Source organism: Chanodichthys erythropterus, chromosome 19, assembly GCF_024489055.1.
Source record: "Chanodichthys erythropterus isolate Z2021 chromosome 19, ASM2448905v1, whole genome shotgun sequence".
Taxonomy (NCBI): Eukaryota; Metazoa; Chordata; class Actinopteri; order Cypriniformes; family Xenocyprididae; genus Chanodichthys; species Chanodichthys erythropterus.
The window spans coordinates 21,232,068-21,247,937 of NC_090239.1; the positions used below are offsets into that span (position 1 = coordinate 21,232,068).

General features: G+C 34.1%; 1 protein-coding gene across 3 annotated transcripts; it reads right to left on the reverse strand.

The window, feature by feature from the left end:
- Nucleotides 1–1,406: 1,406 nt before the first annotated feature.
- Nucleotides 1,407–15,835, reverse strand: muc13b (mucin 13b, cell surface associated). Of its 3 annotated transcripts, none has more exons than XM_067370010.1 (15): nucleotides 15,782–15,835; nucleotides 9,023–9,082; nucleotides 7,194–7,253; nucleotides 6,066–6,125; nucleotides 5,263–5,370; nucleotides 4,885–5,004; nucleotides 4,346–4,452; nucleotides 4,128–4,186; nucleotides 3,681–3,811; nucleotides 3,437–3,568; nucleotides 3,280–3,325; nucleotides 2,794–2,831; nucleotides 2,597–2,684; nucleotides 2,311–2,506; nucleotides 1,407–2,182 (listed from the first exon to the last, which is right to left on the reverse strand). In XM_067370010.1, the coding sequence occupies exons 1-15, from the start codon at nucleotides 15,822–15,824 to the stop codon at nucleotides 2,039–2,041; spliced, it is 1,392 nt and encodes a 463-aa protein (XP_067226111.1). In that variant the 5' UTR covers nucleotides 15,825–15,835; the 3' UTR covers nucleotides 1,407–2,038. The 3 variants fall into 3 exon arrangements, with proteins under 3 accessions (XP_067226111.1, XP_067226110.1, XP_067226113.1); XM_067370009.1 differs by lacking the exon at nucleotides 15,782–15,835 and adding an exon at nucleotides 10,893–11,033; XM_067370012.1 differs by lacking the exons at nucleotides 9,023–9,082; nucleotides 15,782–15,835 and adding an exon at nucleotides 10,893–11,033.
- Nucleotides 15,836–15,870: the final 35 nt, after the last annotated feature.

The window sequence follows — 15,870 nt, forward strand, 5'->3', positions numbered from 1 at the left end:
TTTTGTGTTTACTGTAAAATGCTTATTTATAGTGTATTTAAAATTAAAGATAGCTGATGGGTTAAATCTTATTGGGTAGAAGTTACATAATTTACACACTGTATGCAACAGCTTACAACAGCTTCTTCTTTCATGGCAAAACATCAGACTTTGTCAGACCACCACAGACACGCCCTTCAATAAAATTCAAGATCTTTGCAATTTAACATTGTGAAGGCTTTAAGATTAGACTGAAAACATATGATGTTGATCTGGTAAAAATCTCTATGATGAATTAATCACAGTGTAAAACATGTAATTTCCTGTTGCCCACATGTGAAGTTTGGAGCAGATTGGACATTGTATACCTGAGTTACAACAACTTTCTGTTTCATGGCAAAGCATCGAATTTTGTCAGGCCGCCACGGACACGCCCTTTGGAGAAAACTCAAGATCTTCACAATTTAACGTGGCCAAGGCCTTTAGATTAGACTGACCAAATATGATGTTTACCCGATTACAGCTCTAGGAAGAGTTTGCTAAAGTACGACTTCTGGAAATGGCAAAAACTGCAAACATTTTGCAGAGAAAAAAATAAATAAAAAAAATCTCACTTTCTGTTGGGTTTACAGATTTTGCACCAGGGAATTTTTTGAAGGTATAGGGCTGTTACATGTGTCTACTGAAATGTTATACCTGTATGTGGCGCAAAGGTTGCTTAATTAAAAAAGGTAGGTGGCGCTATCGAGCCATTTTGCCACACCTAATTCTGAAACCCATAGATGTAAATTTTCACCACTTCTTACACGTGTGCAAAGATTCATGAGTTTTCGAGCATGTTTAGGCCCTCAAAAATGCGATTCATTTTGGAGAAGAAGAAGAATTGACTGAGCAATTACAATAGGGTCCTCACACCATCAGTGTTCAGGCCCCAAATATATTCTACAGAATCCATTTTTCTTCTGTCCCACTTTATCTGATGTATATTTGCAAATAGGGCAGGGTGATGCTAAGTGAGAAGTCATTTTAGTTATGAGATATGAGTTTATCATTGACAGCAATTTAGCATCATGATTAAATGGCAGTGCAGTGTGTGATATAGTGTATTTAGAAGTGTGTTGTGCAGTGCACATGAGTGTAATTACATTAATGAAATTTATTTCGGAATCACATAGCAAAAATTATGGCAGGAAAGAAACTTTTAATAGGCATAGCCTATTCTAGAAACAAGCAAAAGTTGTTTGAGCTTTTAATGATCCTAGTATATGTCTAATTCACATTTTAATGTGCTTTGTAGAAATGAGAGCAAAGTTTCATAAGAATATTTCATAATTATTTTTGTTTCCCTTTATATGAAGAGCTGTTCAATGTCATACACTAACAGAGAATAAATCGATGGAAAAAGATGACAGAAATACCTTTGAAAATATTTTTAAAAAAATCAAATGCTTTATTAATTTCATGTTATAAATATAAAAAATTATACCTTTTTATTATGTATTTTTAAATAATTAGTAATAAAATACATCAATTGCAATACTGAGTTCCAGCCCAAGCATTAACCACACTAAAACCAAATAAAACCAAAAAATTTGTCAAAGACAAACATGAAAATATCTGACTTAAACATCCACTAAATTAAAAGCATTTGTGTGTTTTGAAAGTTATTGATTTTACGTTTGTAAGATGGTAAAGAAAATGAAATGTAGAATAGGAGCTGTTGTAAAAGCTAAGGTCCCTCCAACACAACTTCCATTCAACAGTACAGGAAAGATAATTTGTCCAAATACTTTTAAAGCAAAAGCTTAGATCAAGTGAAGCCCATGAGCTGAAATTCATTAGCTGCTAATACAATAAAATGTAAATATAAAGGAAATCTGAATTCTGTTCCTGTGGTTAAAGAAAGATGTATATAAAAATGCAAAAACTGTTTGTATTTGTATTTAATTTCATTAACCTTTGAATTCTAGTCAACGCAGAAATAAAAAAAAGGAATTCAGTCCATATGAAGATGAAGAAAAATCTTCCAATTGCAGAGATTTGTCCTGATCAAGTGATGTTAATATCTGCGCACTCTGTCATCATCTTGCCGAAAGTATGGGTTTTGGACACCGCCATTTTCTACTCCTCTCCCACCATGACCGGAGTACACTGGGGGAACTTGACCCCTATAGCTCGCATCCTCCTCGTAATCAGAGTAGCGCTACAAAAACACAAATAATGATTTTAAACACTTGCAGATTCATTATTAATAAAGGAGATTTTATCACTTGGATCAAACAGTTATAAACTTCTATAGGTTATTGAGTAGTGTTTTAGCTGTGGTTTTACCTCTTTGCTCTCTGGGCGATCTCTGGTCACCAGTGCCTGATTGCTTCCACTATTGGTCATCTCCAGATTATTAGACTTCCAGCTGGCATCAGGGTTGGCCCGAGGAATCCTGGGAACTCCTGTAGGTTTATGTAAATCCATATTGCCATAACCTGAGCTAAAGTCTTCCTTGGGTGAAGAGCTTTCCTTTTGCTTCCTACAATTGTGAATGGATGCACAGACAAAAATGAGTGTGTTACATCAGAAGAATGGTTATGTAAATGGAGAATGTGTCCTTGACCCTCACCTGCAACTTACAACTATCAGTGCCACAATAAAGATGATCAGAAATGCACTCAAAACAGTGGAGACCACGACCACAACCAAAAGATACGCTGTAATGAGAATTTGCATTGCATACAGATGAATAAATATTCCTTGAAAGGAGCTGAACGTAACAGAGAAATGCAGCTTGTGTCAGATGATGGAGGAGGAATGACTTACAATCACTGCAGTTGAACCCAGCAAACCCAAATGGACACCTACAATTAGCAAAACATCTCTGATACTGTACAACCACAACAGCCATAACAATATTTATATTACATTATATTACATTTAGGTTTTTGCCAGATGTTTTTTACCTATAGTTTTACACTGTAAACAGTAAATACAGGCAGCTGTTTCCTTAGGAAGCTCTTTCTGCCTGATCTGTTATGTAAAAATTAGTTTTACTGGTCCAATCTTATGTATTCTGGCTGATTTAGTTATATTAAAATAATATGTAATAAAACCAGTTAATATAGATGTTACAAATATCTCACTTAAATTCATAGGGCTTGGAACAAGATTTCCTTAATTGGGCCTAATGAATACGCTATAGAGGATTAATGGATTTTTTATGATATAATATGAAATGTTTCTAATAAGACTTTTATTTTTTTATATACAATCATGAAAATCTGAAAATTACATAACGCAGGTGCCTACAATTCACAGTCTTCTGTGCCAACCGCCCTTTGCCCATTAGGACAAGCTGTAAGCAGACGAGAGTACGATAGTAAAATGATGAGAAACAGTATGAATATTTTCAAGTTGTGTATACATAACCATTAGGAAACAAAGATAAATGTTTCAAGATACTTACCAAGGCAGACTTGAGATGTGGATTGTGACTTAATGTACCCTTCCTTGCAAGTGCAACTTGCAACACCACTAATCTGTTCCTTACAGGTTGTGGTGATACTGTCACAAGGTCCAAGATTACACACAGACTTTTCTGTGAATTGAGTAAAAGGTTAAATTTACTAATGTATGCTTCTTTACAATCCTTATAAACCATTCAGTACTATTGCTGGAAACAAGAAGTGACAAGAAATCTTTATACATACGTTCAAATTCAGTGGCATCTTTTATTATGCTGTTTTGAATTGCATCCCGAATCTGTTTTTGAACTGTTTCTGTCGTGGCATTGGATTTTAAGTCAAAGAAATTCTGCACTTCTGCAATTATACTGCCTTTACTGTAGGGGTGGATGCAAGGAAATTACGATAAAAAACATGCATGCAACCCATATAAAAAAAAAATGCTTCTGCAGATGCAAGACACTGCTAGCAGTTTACAACTGGTTAGCTTTTAGCTAGCTGCCATATCAAAGTTATTTTACTTCAGATAATAATGCTAAGATCAAAAGTGGCAACTATTATTTGCAACATATATTCCTCAATGAGTAAAAGAAAACTAAAAGCTGACTGTGGTTTGTAAACAGCTATAACATCCACAGGTTCATGTTTAAAGGAAAGACTAGTATTGTAACTAGTATTGTAAGTGGTACTCACCGCAGACTCAAAACGACAGAATGTATGTATCCGCTGAAGTTTGTAAAGGCTGTTCTGAGCTGTATTTGTGTTGAGAATATAGAAATCAACATTGTTTTACATCAACTGTTACCTATTTACAAACATTTATTTATATCAGTCATCCATTACTAAACAAGAAAAATTGATAATCTTTAAAGTGACATGCTGAATACCCAGAAGGAAATTAATTCTCTTACCTCATCCTCAATTTTGTTTGCTGTGTCTCTAAACTGCTTAGACGTCGGGTCATTCATTTCCGGATTAAAATTGACAGACAATCTTAAACTACCAGGGAAGACCTTTGCTGCAATTGATACAAATATTATATAAATTATATGAATGTGTTTATGGAGATAATTGTATAAAATATATGTGTTTATTGATTCCAAATGCATGGTGGCAGAGTAAGAAAGGTAGTTGTAGTCCTTGAATTGTTATATTCTCAGGTCACATAATAGCAGATTTAATCAATGCATTCACCGTGCTCTCCCAGCTAATGTGGTGCTAAGACGTATTCTCTTAAATACATAAATGCACAAAGTCTGCACTCTAAAATAAATTGTATTGTCTAAAACAGGAGATACAAAGAACAAACGTTTTGGCTGCTCTGCCTTCATCAGTGTCACTAATAATTTACAATAATTTAAGCTTAATTTCTATAACAAGGCTGCCTGTTTTATTCATATTGTTGTGTAACACATTTGCACAGATGTATTCAAAAGTGAACTAGTCATACTTTGAATACAGCCACTTGTATTACTGTAAACCAACCCAGACCGGCAGATGCAAACAAATGAGCTCTCGAACCGTTCCTCACATCTACTGTCTCCAATACAAGGCCTGGAAGCACAGGGACCTTAAAAAGGAATAAAGAATATGGTTATTCTAAAAGGACATCAATACACTGAATTAAAATTATGTTTTTATTGTCCTCATCAGACACTCAAACTCTAGCCACTAGCCAACTCTGAAAGAAAGTCATATGGATCACTTTTGATTCTAGGAATTTTAGTCCTTATAGACACTTGAAGGGATCACTTCTTCTTATGATTAAAAGTTGCTATGTATCCTTTGGGTCTGCTAGTATGACTTTGGACTATGGAGGTTTGAGTACCTTGTGTTGTACTAATTGTGGTGGCAGCAATTGTGCTGGCAGGAGTACCATCTGTAGAATTGGCTGTTGTACCTGTATTCAAAGTACCAGTGGTCGTCTCCTTAGTATCTGTGGGAAAAGATTTTATGTTAGGGGAGCTTGCAGAAAGGCAAGGACCTTAAGCTGGGAATTGAACTCATGCAGTTTCGCAATATATATGTTGAAGAGCTGCCCACAAGGATATCGGCTCAGAAGAATAATCAGTCTTATATCACCCTGAAGGGGTTTGTTTTGTGATAATGACCAGATGACTGTACACACATTGTCTCACTTATTATATGATAGGCCTAGAACAAGATGAACGCTACAACAGTATTACTGTAATGTTAATAATGAAGTCCTCCAAGGTAATTTTCACTATAATTGGTAACTGTGACGCAAGATTACACCAGTTGCCTTTGTATGAAACAAGAGAAAGTGAGCCTGCTGTGTGATAAAAGACACAAAAAAGTAGCACCGTTTCAGTTACAGGAATGAGCAGACTGATATACACCATTGCTATGGATGACAGCGAATATTAAGAAATATCAGACAGCTGAATGACATGGTGGACCCATCAGTGATCCAGAGAGCTAAGATCAGTTTATGGTTTCTTTGTTATCAAACAGTAACAAGGACATTGTAGTGGAAAAAGTGGAGATAATTTGAACCGTCAACACAGTACAAAAAGACAGAACTTTAATTTTTTAATTTATTGAAATATCCCATTAAGGATGACTTCTTATGATTAATAGTTGTTATATTGACTATGGAGATGGGAGTACCTTGTGTTGCAGTAGTTGTGGCAGTAGCAGTAGTTGAGAAGGTGGTACTCGTCTCAGGAGCTGTGGGGAAAGGATTTATGTTAGGGGAGGATGCTGAAAGATCACAATAAACTCCAACAGGGTGATCAGTCTTACATCAACCCGATGAGATTTGTTTAGTCATAATGACCAGATGACATAATATACAGCTACTCATCAATAAATACATGGACAAGAAATACTGATTTGAGTTGAAATAATTTTATACCTTTACCTGCATTTTATCTTACAGCTTTTTATCATCAAACAAATAGTAATTTACAATGTACAAAACAACTGGCCATGAACAAGATGAACAATACAACAATATTACAGTAATTTTAATAGTGAAGTCCTCCAAAGTCATTTTCATTATAATAGGCTTTATGCTGAATGTCACATGAAAAAAAGAAAACAGCTCTCATTGCTTTCGCTTGTCGGAGAAAGTGTTAATTGCAGTATGAAGAACTGATGGGGATATCTATGGTCTTTTAGGGTAATCGACTAACTAGCTAGTTATTGATTTATTCAGTTTTAATATCTGAATGTTAGTAATTGGGAAAAAATTATAAAAAAATAAAAATGTGGTTATGCTAATCTTTAGTATTTCGTCTGAAGGCATCTTGAGTAAAACAGCTCAACATTTAACAAAGCACATACAAAAGACCTGGTCTAGAAGTGATGCAATTTGTTTTACTGAATACAAAAGTTTCTTGCACAGAACCCATATTGGTAACTAAGATGCAAGATGACACTGTTGCCTTTGTATGAAATGAAAAAGCGAGTCTGCGGTGTAATAAAAGTAGCACCATTTCAGTTACAGGAATGGGCAGAGTGATATACACCATTGCCATGGATGACAGCGAATATTAAGAAATATCAGACAGCTGAATGACGTGACAGACCCATCAGTGATCCAAAGAGCTCAGTTTATGGTTTCTTTCTTATCAAACAGTAACAAGGGCATTGTAGTGGAAAAAAAATGTAGTGGAGTGAATTTAAACTGTCAACACATTGCAAAAAGACAGAACTTTTGTTTTTGGGTGAACTATCCCTTTAAGGATGACTTCTTATGATTAATATATGTTATGTTGCTTGAGATGGGAGTACCTTGTGTTGCAGTAGTTGTGGCAGCAGCAGTAGTTGTGACTGTGGTACTCGTCTCAGGAGCTTTGGGGAAAGGATTTATGTTAGGGGAGGATGCTGAAAGACCACAATAAACTCCAACAGAGTGAGCAGTCTTACATCAACCCGATGAGGTCTGTGACCAGATGACATAATATACAGCTACTCATTGATAAATACATGGACAAGAAATACTGATTTGAGTTGAAATAATTTTATACCTTAACCTGCATTTTATCTTATAGCTTCCACTCAAACAAATATTCAGTTACAATGTACAAATCAACTGGTCTTGAACAAGACAAACACTACAACAATATTACAGTAATGTTAATAGTAAAGTCCTTCAAAATCATTTTCACTATAATAGGCTTTATGCTTAATGTCACATAAAACAAAGGATAACAGCTCTCATTGCATTTGCTTGTCCAGAGGTGTAAAGAGTACCTGAAAACCATACTTGAGTAAAAGTACTGATACCTTACATTGAAAATTACTCCACTACAAGTTATAAGTAACCAATTCCAATACGACTTGAGTAAAAGTATTAAAGTATCTGATTTTAATAGTACTTAAGTATTTTACTCATGCTGAATATAGGCTCAGAGATGCACTCAGAGAGACATGATAGTGACAATTAGAAACAATTGATTTGTAAGATAAGAAATCAAGTTTATTTTCTAAAATCAAAATAAAACTGAACACCTCAATATTGCAATAAATCAAGGGCGACACAACCTTTTAAACGTCTACAAACTCTCAAGTCTCAGTTAAGCTCAAGTGCACAGAAAGGCCATAAGTAAACCAATATCCGTCAAAACGGTCTTGTCCATACAGCAGATAAATAAAACAATGTTAAGTAAAATTAAATAGTCAAAGTCTACTGTATGTGCTGGTTTGAGCCTCATCACCAGCTGCAGTCATTTCCTCGTCTAATAAATAAAACATCTGCGATCAGCAACTACCTGTTAATGCACTCACATTCACGTAAAGTATCCTTGTTGACAAGTTTTGGGCGAGTAAAGGCAAAATGCACAAGATATAGTACCTTCAATGCCCTTAGATGGCGATATCGCTTCTTTATATCAGAAATAAACTGCTGCAGAAAAATTGAGCTGCCATGAAAAATGTCATTTGTAATTGCATTACTCAACACAAATGTAGTGGAGTAAAAATTTACTTGTAGGTACTTGTATGTAATCAAGTAGAGAGTAAAAGTTGCCAATATCTGATACTCAGTACAATTACAAAGTAGCCAAGATACTTAAGTACAGTAACTAATTACATTTACTCAAGTACTTTACACCTCTGCGCTTGTCGGAGAAAGTGTTAATGGCAGTATGAAGAACAGATGGGGATATCTATGGTCTTTTAAGGTAATTAGCTAACCTAGCTTGTTATTGTTTAATTCAATTTTAATAACCCGAAGGTTAGTAAAAAAAAAAAAAAATAAATAAGAATTATGCTTATATTTATCAATTATGCTTATATTTAAGATCAGGCATGATGAAGATCTTACGATCGAAACGTTGCTAATAAAGTGTCTTCTTTATTGTTTTGCAAGTTGATAGTGTGCGGGATTCATTTTTTTGTTTTTTCATATTTTGACTATACCAATCTTCTTTCCTACGCACCTATCTATCACCTACATGTGTGCGACGTTAATTATTCATATGTTTAATCAGCTGAAAATATTTTAACTTTGATGAACTTTTTTGATCCACTTCAAATGTTGAATACTGTATACCTTTAAAGGCGACATTCTTATGATTAAAGTTACTATGTAGGCCTGGATATGATGGATATGAGAGTACCTGCTGAGGTGGTGGCTGGGATTGGAGGAACTGTGCTGGGGGAAGCTGTGGAGGAATCAGCTGTGGTGGAAGATTGTATGTTAAGGGAGTAAGCAGAAAGACCATGTGCAAATATAAAACAATATACAACTACTGTCAAAAAAGAAAATGTGTGAATAGTCAAAAAGTATATGTAGAACAAGACACTGCAGAAGAAAACACAGTGAAAAACATTAGCATAACGCTCTGCTTCCTTCTGCTCTTCTATCACAGCTGGGAAAATTCCCATTCCCACATGAACATGAGCTCCCCTTAAATGTGTATTAATCACCTTGGTTTTCACCTAATAAAAAAGCATATTGTTTTATCCAACAAGGTCATTTGTTTTGAGGAGGGATAGGCAGGCTGCTATTTATAAGTCTTTGGAATTACAAATCTTCACAGCCTTTCTGTTTATCCATAAAGATTAGTCTTTTTTTATTTGTATTTTTGGTGAAAGCCATCTTTGCTGTAGTATTTAGGGTGAATGAAAAGGAATGGGGTTTGTGCGTAAAACAATTAATCTGCTGCAGAATGTTTTTCTTCTATTAGACAGCAAAAAATACATTATAACAGTTAAATACATTTATTTTATATACATAACATATGTTTAATATATTAAATTTACACTTCTTTCTCTATGATAAAGTGCTTTTTAACATCATGGAAACTTCAAAATAGATTTCCTTAGATACAAACCCCCCAAAAGAAACAAATATATAATGGTCATTACTTTGAAGAGATTATACGATTAGTTGAGCAACTTGAGTTATATATATTGTAAATCTTTATAGGTGTGGAAAAACATTATTACATATATTATGCTTATAGTGAATGTGTATTTTGAATACTTTTTGATTGTGTTCTTTAGGCTAGAAATATTCAACTAATTAGTTAGTTAGTTTGGAGTTAGTTAACCTTGAGCTCCACTTCCTTGTAGATGGTAAATGGCAATGTGAACTTTGTTATCTTCATTATGAGGTCTGAGCTTATGAGTGCTGACATTTTATTGCTTTCAAAGTCATTTTTATTGGCTTTCAAAGATCAACGTCTACTGATATATATATATGGTGTGATAAGGCCCTCAACTGAATAAACAATCAAACAAACGTATATACCATATCGTTTTTCTATTTCCAAGTAACAATAATGATATGATCACATGATCATGATCATATTTACAGCGCCCACAAAAGCACATCACCACACCATCACTGACAGCTTACTTTGGTGAGGTTAGAAAAGTAAAGGATTCCATTTTAAGGCACACTGATCGAAAACTCAAATAAATGGTTTACCCAACTGGCCAGCCTATCTGCAGATACATAACAGAAAATCCCAGTGTTTATTTAGGATTATTAATTACTTGCAATGACAAAGGTTCTACTGTAATTCTATTGCTATATTTGTAGACCACCTTAAAAAAAAAACGTTCAAATAATCCAAAATTGTGATTTTTTTTCAAAGTTGTTCGATCATTAGTATTTCCACCTTTAATAACCTGAAATCTAAACTCAAAATCCTTGAACTGAAATGACAAATCTTTCACGATAACGCACAAAAAATAATTAATAATTATTAAGCAATCATAAACTTAAGCCAAGAAGTCAAGGGAAAACATGTCAGATTAATAGAACATTAACAACAGGGCAACATTTACAGCAATAATAGCTAATCTTTTAAAACATACGAGTAAGCCAATTTGTAATTTACGATTTAACAATCCAAATGTCCAGAAAAAAAGATTCTACAAAGACCTGCAAAGGAAGTTCTACTTTTTTGTTCAATTAAATTTAACATTCCTTCCAAATTTCTCTTTTTCAATTTGTTATAGATACGAAAAAATACTCACAGTCTTGTGTAGACACTAGTGCAATCAGTAAGCCGAAGATCAGAATTGTCTTCAGTGGTATATTCATTTTCAGATTTTAGTCCCAGTGGCAGTGCGATAGCCTACGTCTGATAAACAAATAGGACACCGTAAAGAAATGAGCAGATCTTCTGGTGACAAGTTGTCTGGCACTGCCCTCTGTTCAGTGATTAGGTGGTAAGTGGTGGCCCAGTTTAAACGCCGCGATCAAGGGACAGCGCTTAAAGATGAATAATGACGTTAGTTGACGTCGACGGCAAAGCCACGCCTCCTGGAAGGGTAATGCAGGTCAGTTTGTCGGCTATTTAACAACAAAGGTTTACTAATGACACGCAGAATTTCTTTAAGAATATAATATGCCAGTTACTTCCAAAGAATTTGCCATAGTTTTGGGAGCGATACCAACAGGAATCTGTATGCTTTTTTAAAAATACCTTTACTCTACTATAAACACTTCTTTCCCTGAGCTAATAGATACTCCAATAGGTAAAATATGTTTTTCAGGAAAAAAAAAAAAAAAAAAAAAAAGATAGATAGATAGAAACAATAAAGTTAGATCCCTGTTTCTTGAAGATATTATCTCAATATCTCCTGCAATCTTTTACTGGAATAATTTATTTAAAAAATTAAAGTGGAAAAAGATTTGGTCTTTACAACAAAAATATTTTCTCACAAATAAAGTAAAAGAAGTGTTTTTTTCAAAATAAATACATTTTACCCTGTTAAATATTTTATGATTAAATATAAAACCAATATTGATATAATATGTTAATTTTGCCAAGTTCACACAGAAAACATTTTAGTCATGTTTCTATACTGAACAACTATGGAAAGATATTGAAACATTTATTAAAGATAACATTCAACAAGATATATCTGTTACTTTTAAAGATACAATTTTTTTGCACACTTTGTTTTACCTTAATAAAAACAAAGCTTGCTTTGTTATAAATTTATTTTCTTTGCAAATTTTATATCCATAATAAATTTATATCCATAAATAAATTCACCCAAAACAAACCATTTTTTCTTGTTTTTTTTTTTAAAGAATTAAAAATGTATCTTAACACTATTTCATCCTCTGTAAATAAAAAAGCGAGAACAACTTCAATTTGTAATGACTTTAATTTGTACACTCTAATTGAAATGTAAATTAACATCTTACCCTCACCGTTTTTTAAAACTACTTTTCTCTTTTCTTTATTTTTCTCTTTTAGCATTTACTGTTATTTTTTTCCCTGATCTGTATGTTAAGATGACATTAGACATATTGTTGATATATGTTGTGTACTCTATACAAAATTGTATGTCATCATTTTCATCTTTGCAGTGTTTGCAATCATAAAAAAAGGGGAATGCAGGTCAGCTACAGGAAAGGTTGTGTTTGACTTGAAGAGGTGCTGTGCAGACAGATCGGTGTATATGACATTAAGTACCGCAAGAGCAATTAGAGCAAATGGCTCTGTATGCTTTCTAATCGCTCTTGCGTTACTTTGATGTCATACACCGATCGGATTACATCTGGATTACATCTGAAATTGCATACTCTCAAGTAGGTATTTTTTTAAAAAGTAATTATTTCATGACCACAAAAAAAGTATGTTCTATATGAATGTGTATAGTATGAATGTAGTCTGGACATATATTACATTCACCATATTGCCCGTATCACGTGACCTACTAGCCAGTTATGTTGCTTCACTGCCATTCACAAATACTCTCCCGTGGCCTCATGGGATAGTGAAGTGTCAAGGTACTTTTTGCACACTATATAGTAGAGAAGTATGCCATTTCGGATGTAGCCCTGCTGCACTCACACCAAATGCTGCGAGTATGTGTCAGAAATTAGGAATGGTGAGAGAACATTATGCTTGGTACATTTATCATCTTCAAACCAAACTTGGATCTTCAGCTGACAAAATTTGTCAGTGTCCATCTGGCTTGCGTGCTTCCCATAATGTTTACGCATCAAGTCGGCGGAGAGTCTGCCTTTTGTGGCTGTTGCATTGAATGCATTTTCGACTGCCTCTGGAAAGTAGACAAGCTCAAAATGTTCTGTATTTAGCGTAATCTACTTGTGATCCAGTCGACATAAACGCATCATGTAGACAAACTATATAAATATCAATAGAACTTTTATGTGTAGAGGTCAGTAATTTTTTTTTTTTATTCTTTACTTTACCAACTGCGCCAAAGTGCATCACTGCACTGATTACATGAGTCCCACTTAAAGTAAAGCATAAGATTTTATATATTTTTTAAACTAAAGTTACAACAAATTGTTAGATCAGGCTTATACCTGTTAAATATTTTTTACAACTAGTGATTTATAAACCTTAAAGGTGCTCTAAGTGATCCTGGGCGGAGTAACTTTCTGTTGACGTTCGAAGTGTTGTCAAACAAAACAGAGGCTGGCTAGACCCTCCCTCCCCCTCCCCCTCCCCCTCCCCCTCCATTCTTCCTGAAACAGTCATTAACCCGCATTTAAAATCATTCTTGTAGGTTATTGGCTGGAGCGTGTTTATTATGATTCGTGGTCCAGGCTGCACCAATTTGTTTTTATTGCTGTTTTCGGAGCTTGTGGCGACTACAGAGACCACGTTTTTTTACAGTGTGTTCGGGGGACAGGCAGCTAGCGGACAGTGAGGAGATGTTTGCTGTATGTGACAAAAAATGTTTTGGCCTAAAAACGCGTGACATCACTTAGAGCACCTTTAATAATGCTGGGACCTTTGACATCAATTGTTTGATAAGAAAATGAACAAAGGCTGCTGATTCTCAGTGACATTATACCTATTACATGAATTTATGGCATATCTTTACTTCTATTGAAAAAAAATAAAATAAAATCGTATTATCACCCAGTGATATTACAATGCCAAACTTAGATACAGAATATTGAAGTGAATTCACACAAAGTAGTACATAAAAACACTTCCGGCAAAAATGATCACTACTCAAATAACACCATGGGACAGTTTGTCACAAATGGTAGTTCCATCATAGTCATAAAAGACTAAAAGTCGTATGATCAAGAGTTTGTAATAAAGTGTTTTATTAATCTAGAACACCCAACACACTTTGCCCCTCTTCTGACATATAATGTGCTCTAGTATTAGATCAGTCTAGCTGAGTCACTGAGAACATCTGAATGAGACTTTTTTTAAAATAATGACATACAGGACATTTTCTGAATGACTGTATTACCTGATTTTGAAACACCTGAATCACTGCTGTCCATGTCGTATGCATAGAGTAGACCCTTTTTTTCTAGTTAACCTATAGGTTATAGTATGAAAACCCCATTAAATAGTTGGGAAAACTGTAACAGACAACTTCATATTCATTATTTAAACATTTATACTAGTTATGAGAGCTGAATCAGAGGCCTTATAATGTTTTTAAATGTAGTAACAGATTAAATCTAACTGCGGACTAAACCATTGGCTTAAACAGTCTGCCATGTAAAGAAAGTTTAAAAACATAATGCAATAGAGAATTGTAAAGTCTGACCATAGTTCAAAGCATCATAACAGTGAAGCCTGACTTACTGGAAAATTAAATTGTCCTGTTGCTAAGTCACTGACTCAATTTACCTGAAGTCCAACCCATTCTTTACTGTTGGCAAATAAAGAACAAATAAAAAACAGCCATTATGCACCTGGTCTGTTTTGATACACATAGACGACCTCAGACTGTAATATTTACATTTGATAGCTTCACAGAGGAAATGAGGAAATGTACACACACACACACACACAAAAACTGATTTGGTTAAAAAGGAAATCTGTTTCCCCACAACATGAAAACTCCTTGTAAAAGCTCATAAAACAAAGCCCTTTGTACTGTAATTTATGCTTGATATCTTTTTTTCCACCAGGAAATACAATAATGAAAATATGAGTAAAGTTAAATTTTTTTTCTGTAAGGTATACCTGCATGGGCCTCTGTCCATTTATACCAATAGTGTCAGAACAGATCAATTTATATAATTTTGATTTAAATGCCAAGTAAATTCACACACTCCCATTAATATTTATGGTCCCCAGTAAAGCCTTGCCCAGAAGAACTGATGTTTACTCATGTTAAATATTCATCACATTTGGCAAAATCCAATAAAGGGACATGGTTCTTCCTTGTCAGATAAAAAAAACCGTTTTGGTCTGATACACACCTTTTTGCTGCAACAAAAGAATTTGAGCCAAGGGGCCTTTATAAAAGACTTATTTTGCTGCCACCTGGTGGTACAGAACAGATAAAGATTCAACCATATGACAAGTATGTAAAAGTCTAACATGGTTTGTTGCATTTCCTTTGTCGACAGATACAGATGAAAAATGTATTGTTCTATATGGAGTAAATTTTGGAAAACTCAAATATTTTTATTTGTACACAACTGTATGTAAATTGCCATCTAAATTAAATGGTTTATATGAATTAATAAATTAAATGTTTTACTGAAATTCAAGTATGACTTTTTAAAACAAACAAAACAAAAAAGTTTCAAACAATACAGTTTGGCAAATTGAAAAGAAACTACATTTTATACTAAAGTTAGGCATATGTTAATCTAATGATTAATCTAAATGATTTTTAAAAAATATTTTAGCCAAGAAAATTTAATTGAGTGCACCCTTCATAGCACTTCTAACAATTTTTGTTTCCAATTTGTTATCCGCTTATTATTATCTTCATTTCTTACCTTTGAGATGTCCTTTAATTTGGCCATGACTAGAAAAATAGCTACACTAATATTCACCATAGAAAAGGCCATTTAAAAAGATCCTTTATCTTTACACAATATTCTCTATCTCCCTGTGACCTACCTATCTAAAACCCAATAAAAAAAAAAAAGCACATTCTCACATTACCATGAGCTGAGAAAACAACCCTTGCCATTTCCTGTCTTGACATCAGCTGCCCAATACCTTATCTGGACAAATGTTAAAATGGGGTTTGT

Coding starts and splice junctions, on each gene's coding strand:
- muc13b (XM_067370009.1), bottom strand. CDS start 10,959: ATGAATATACCACTGAAGACAATTCTGATCTTCGGCTTACTGATTGCA. Junction 6,126..7,193: donor CACAACTACTGCAACACAAG/GTACTCCCATCT, acceptor CTTTCCCCACAG/CTCCTGAGACGAGTACCACC. Junction 5,371..6,065: donor CACAACTACTGCAACACAAG/GTACTCCCATCT, acceptor CTTTTCCCACAG/ATACTAAGGAGACGACCACT.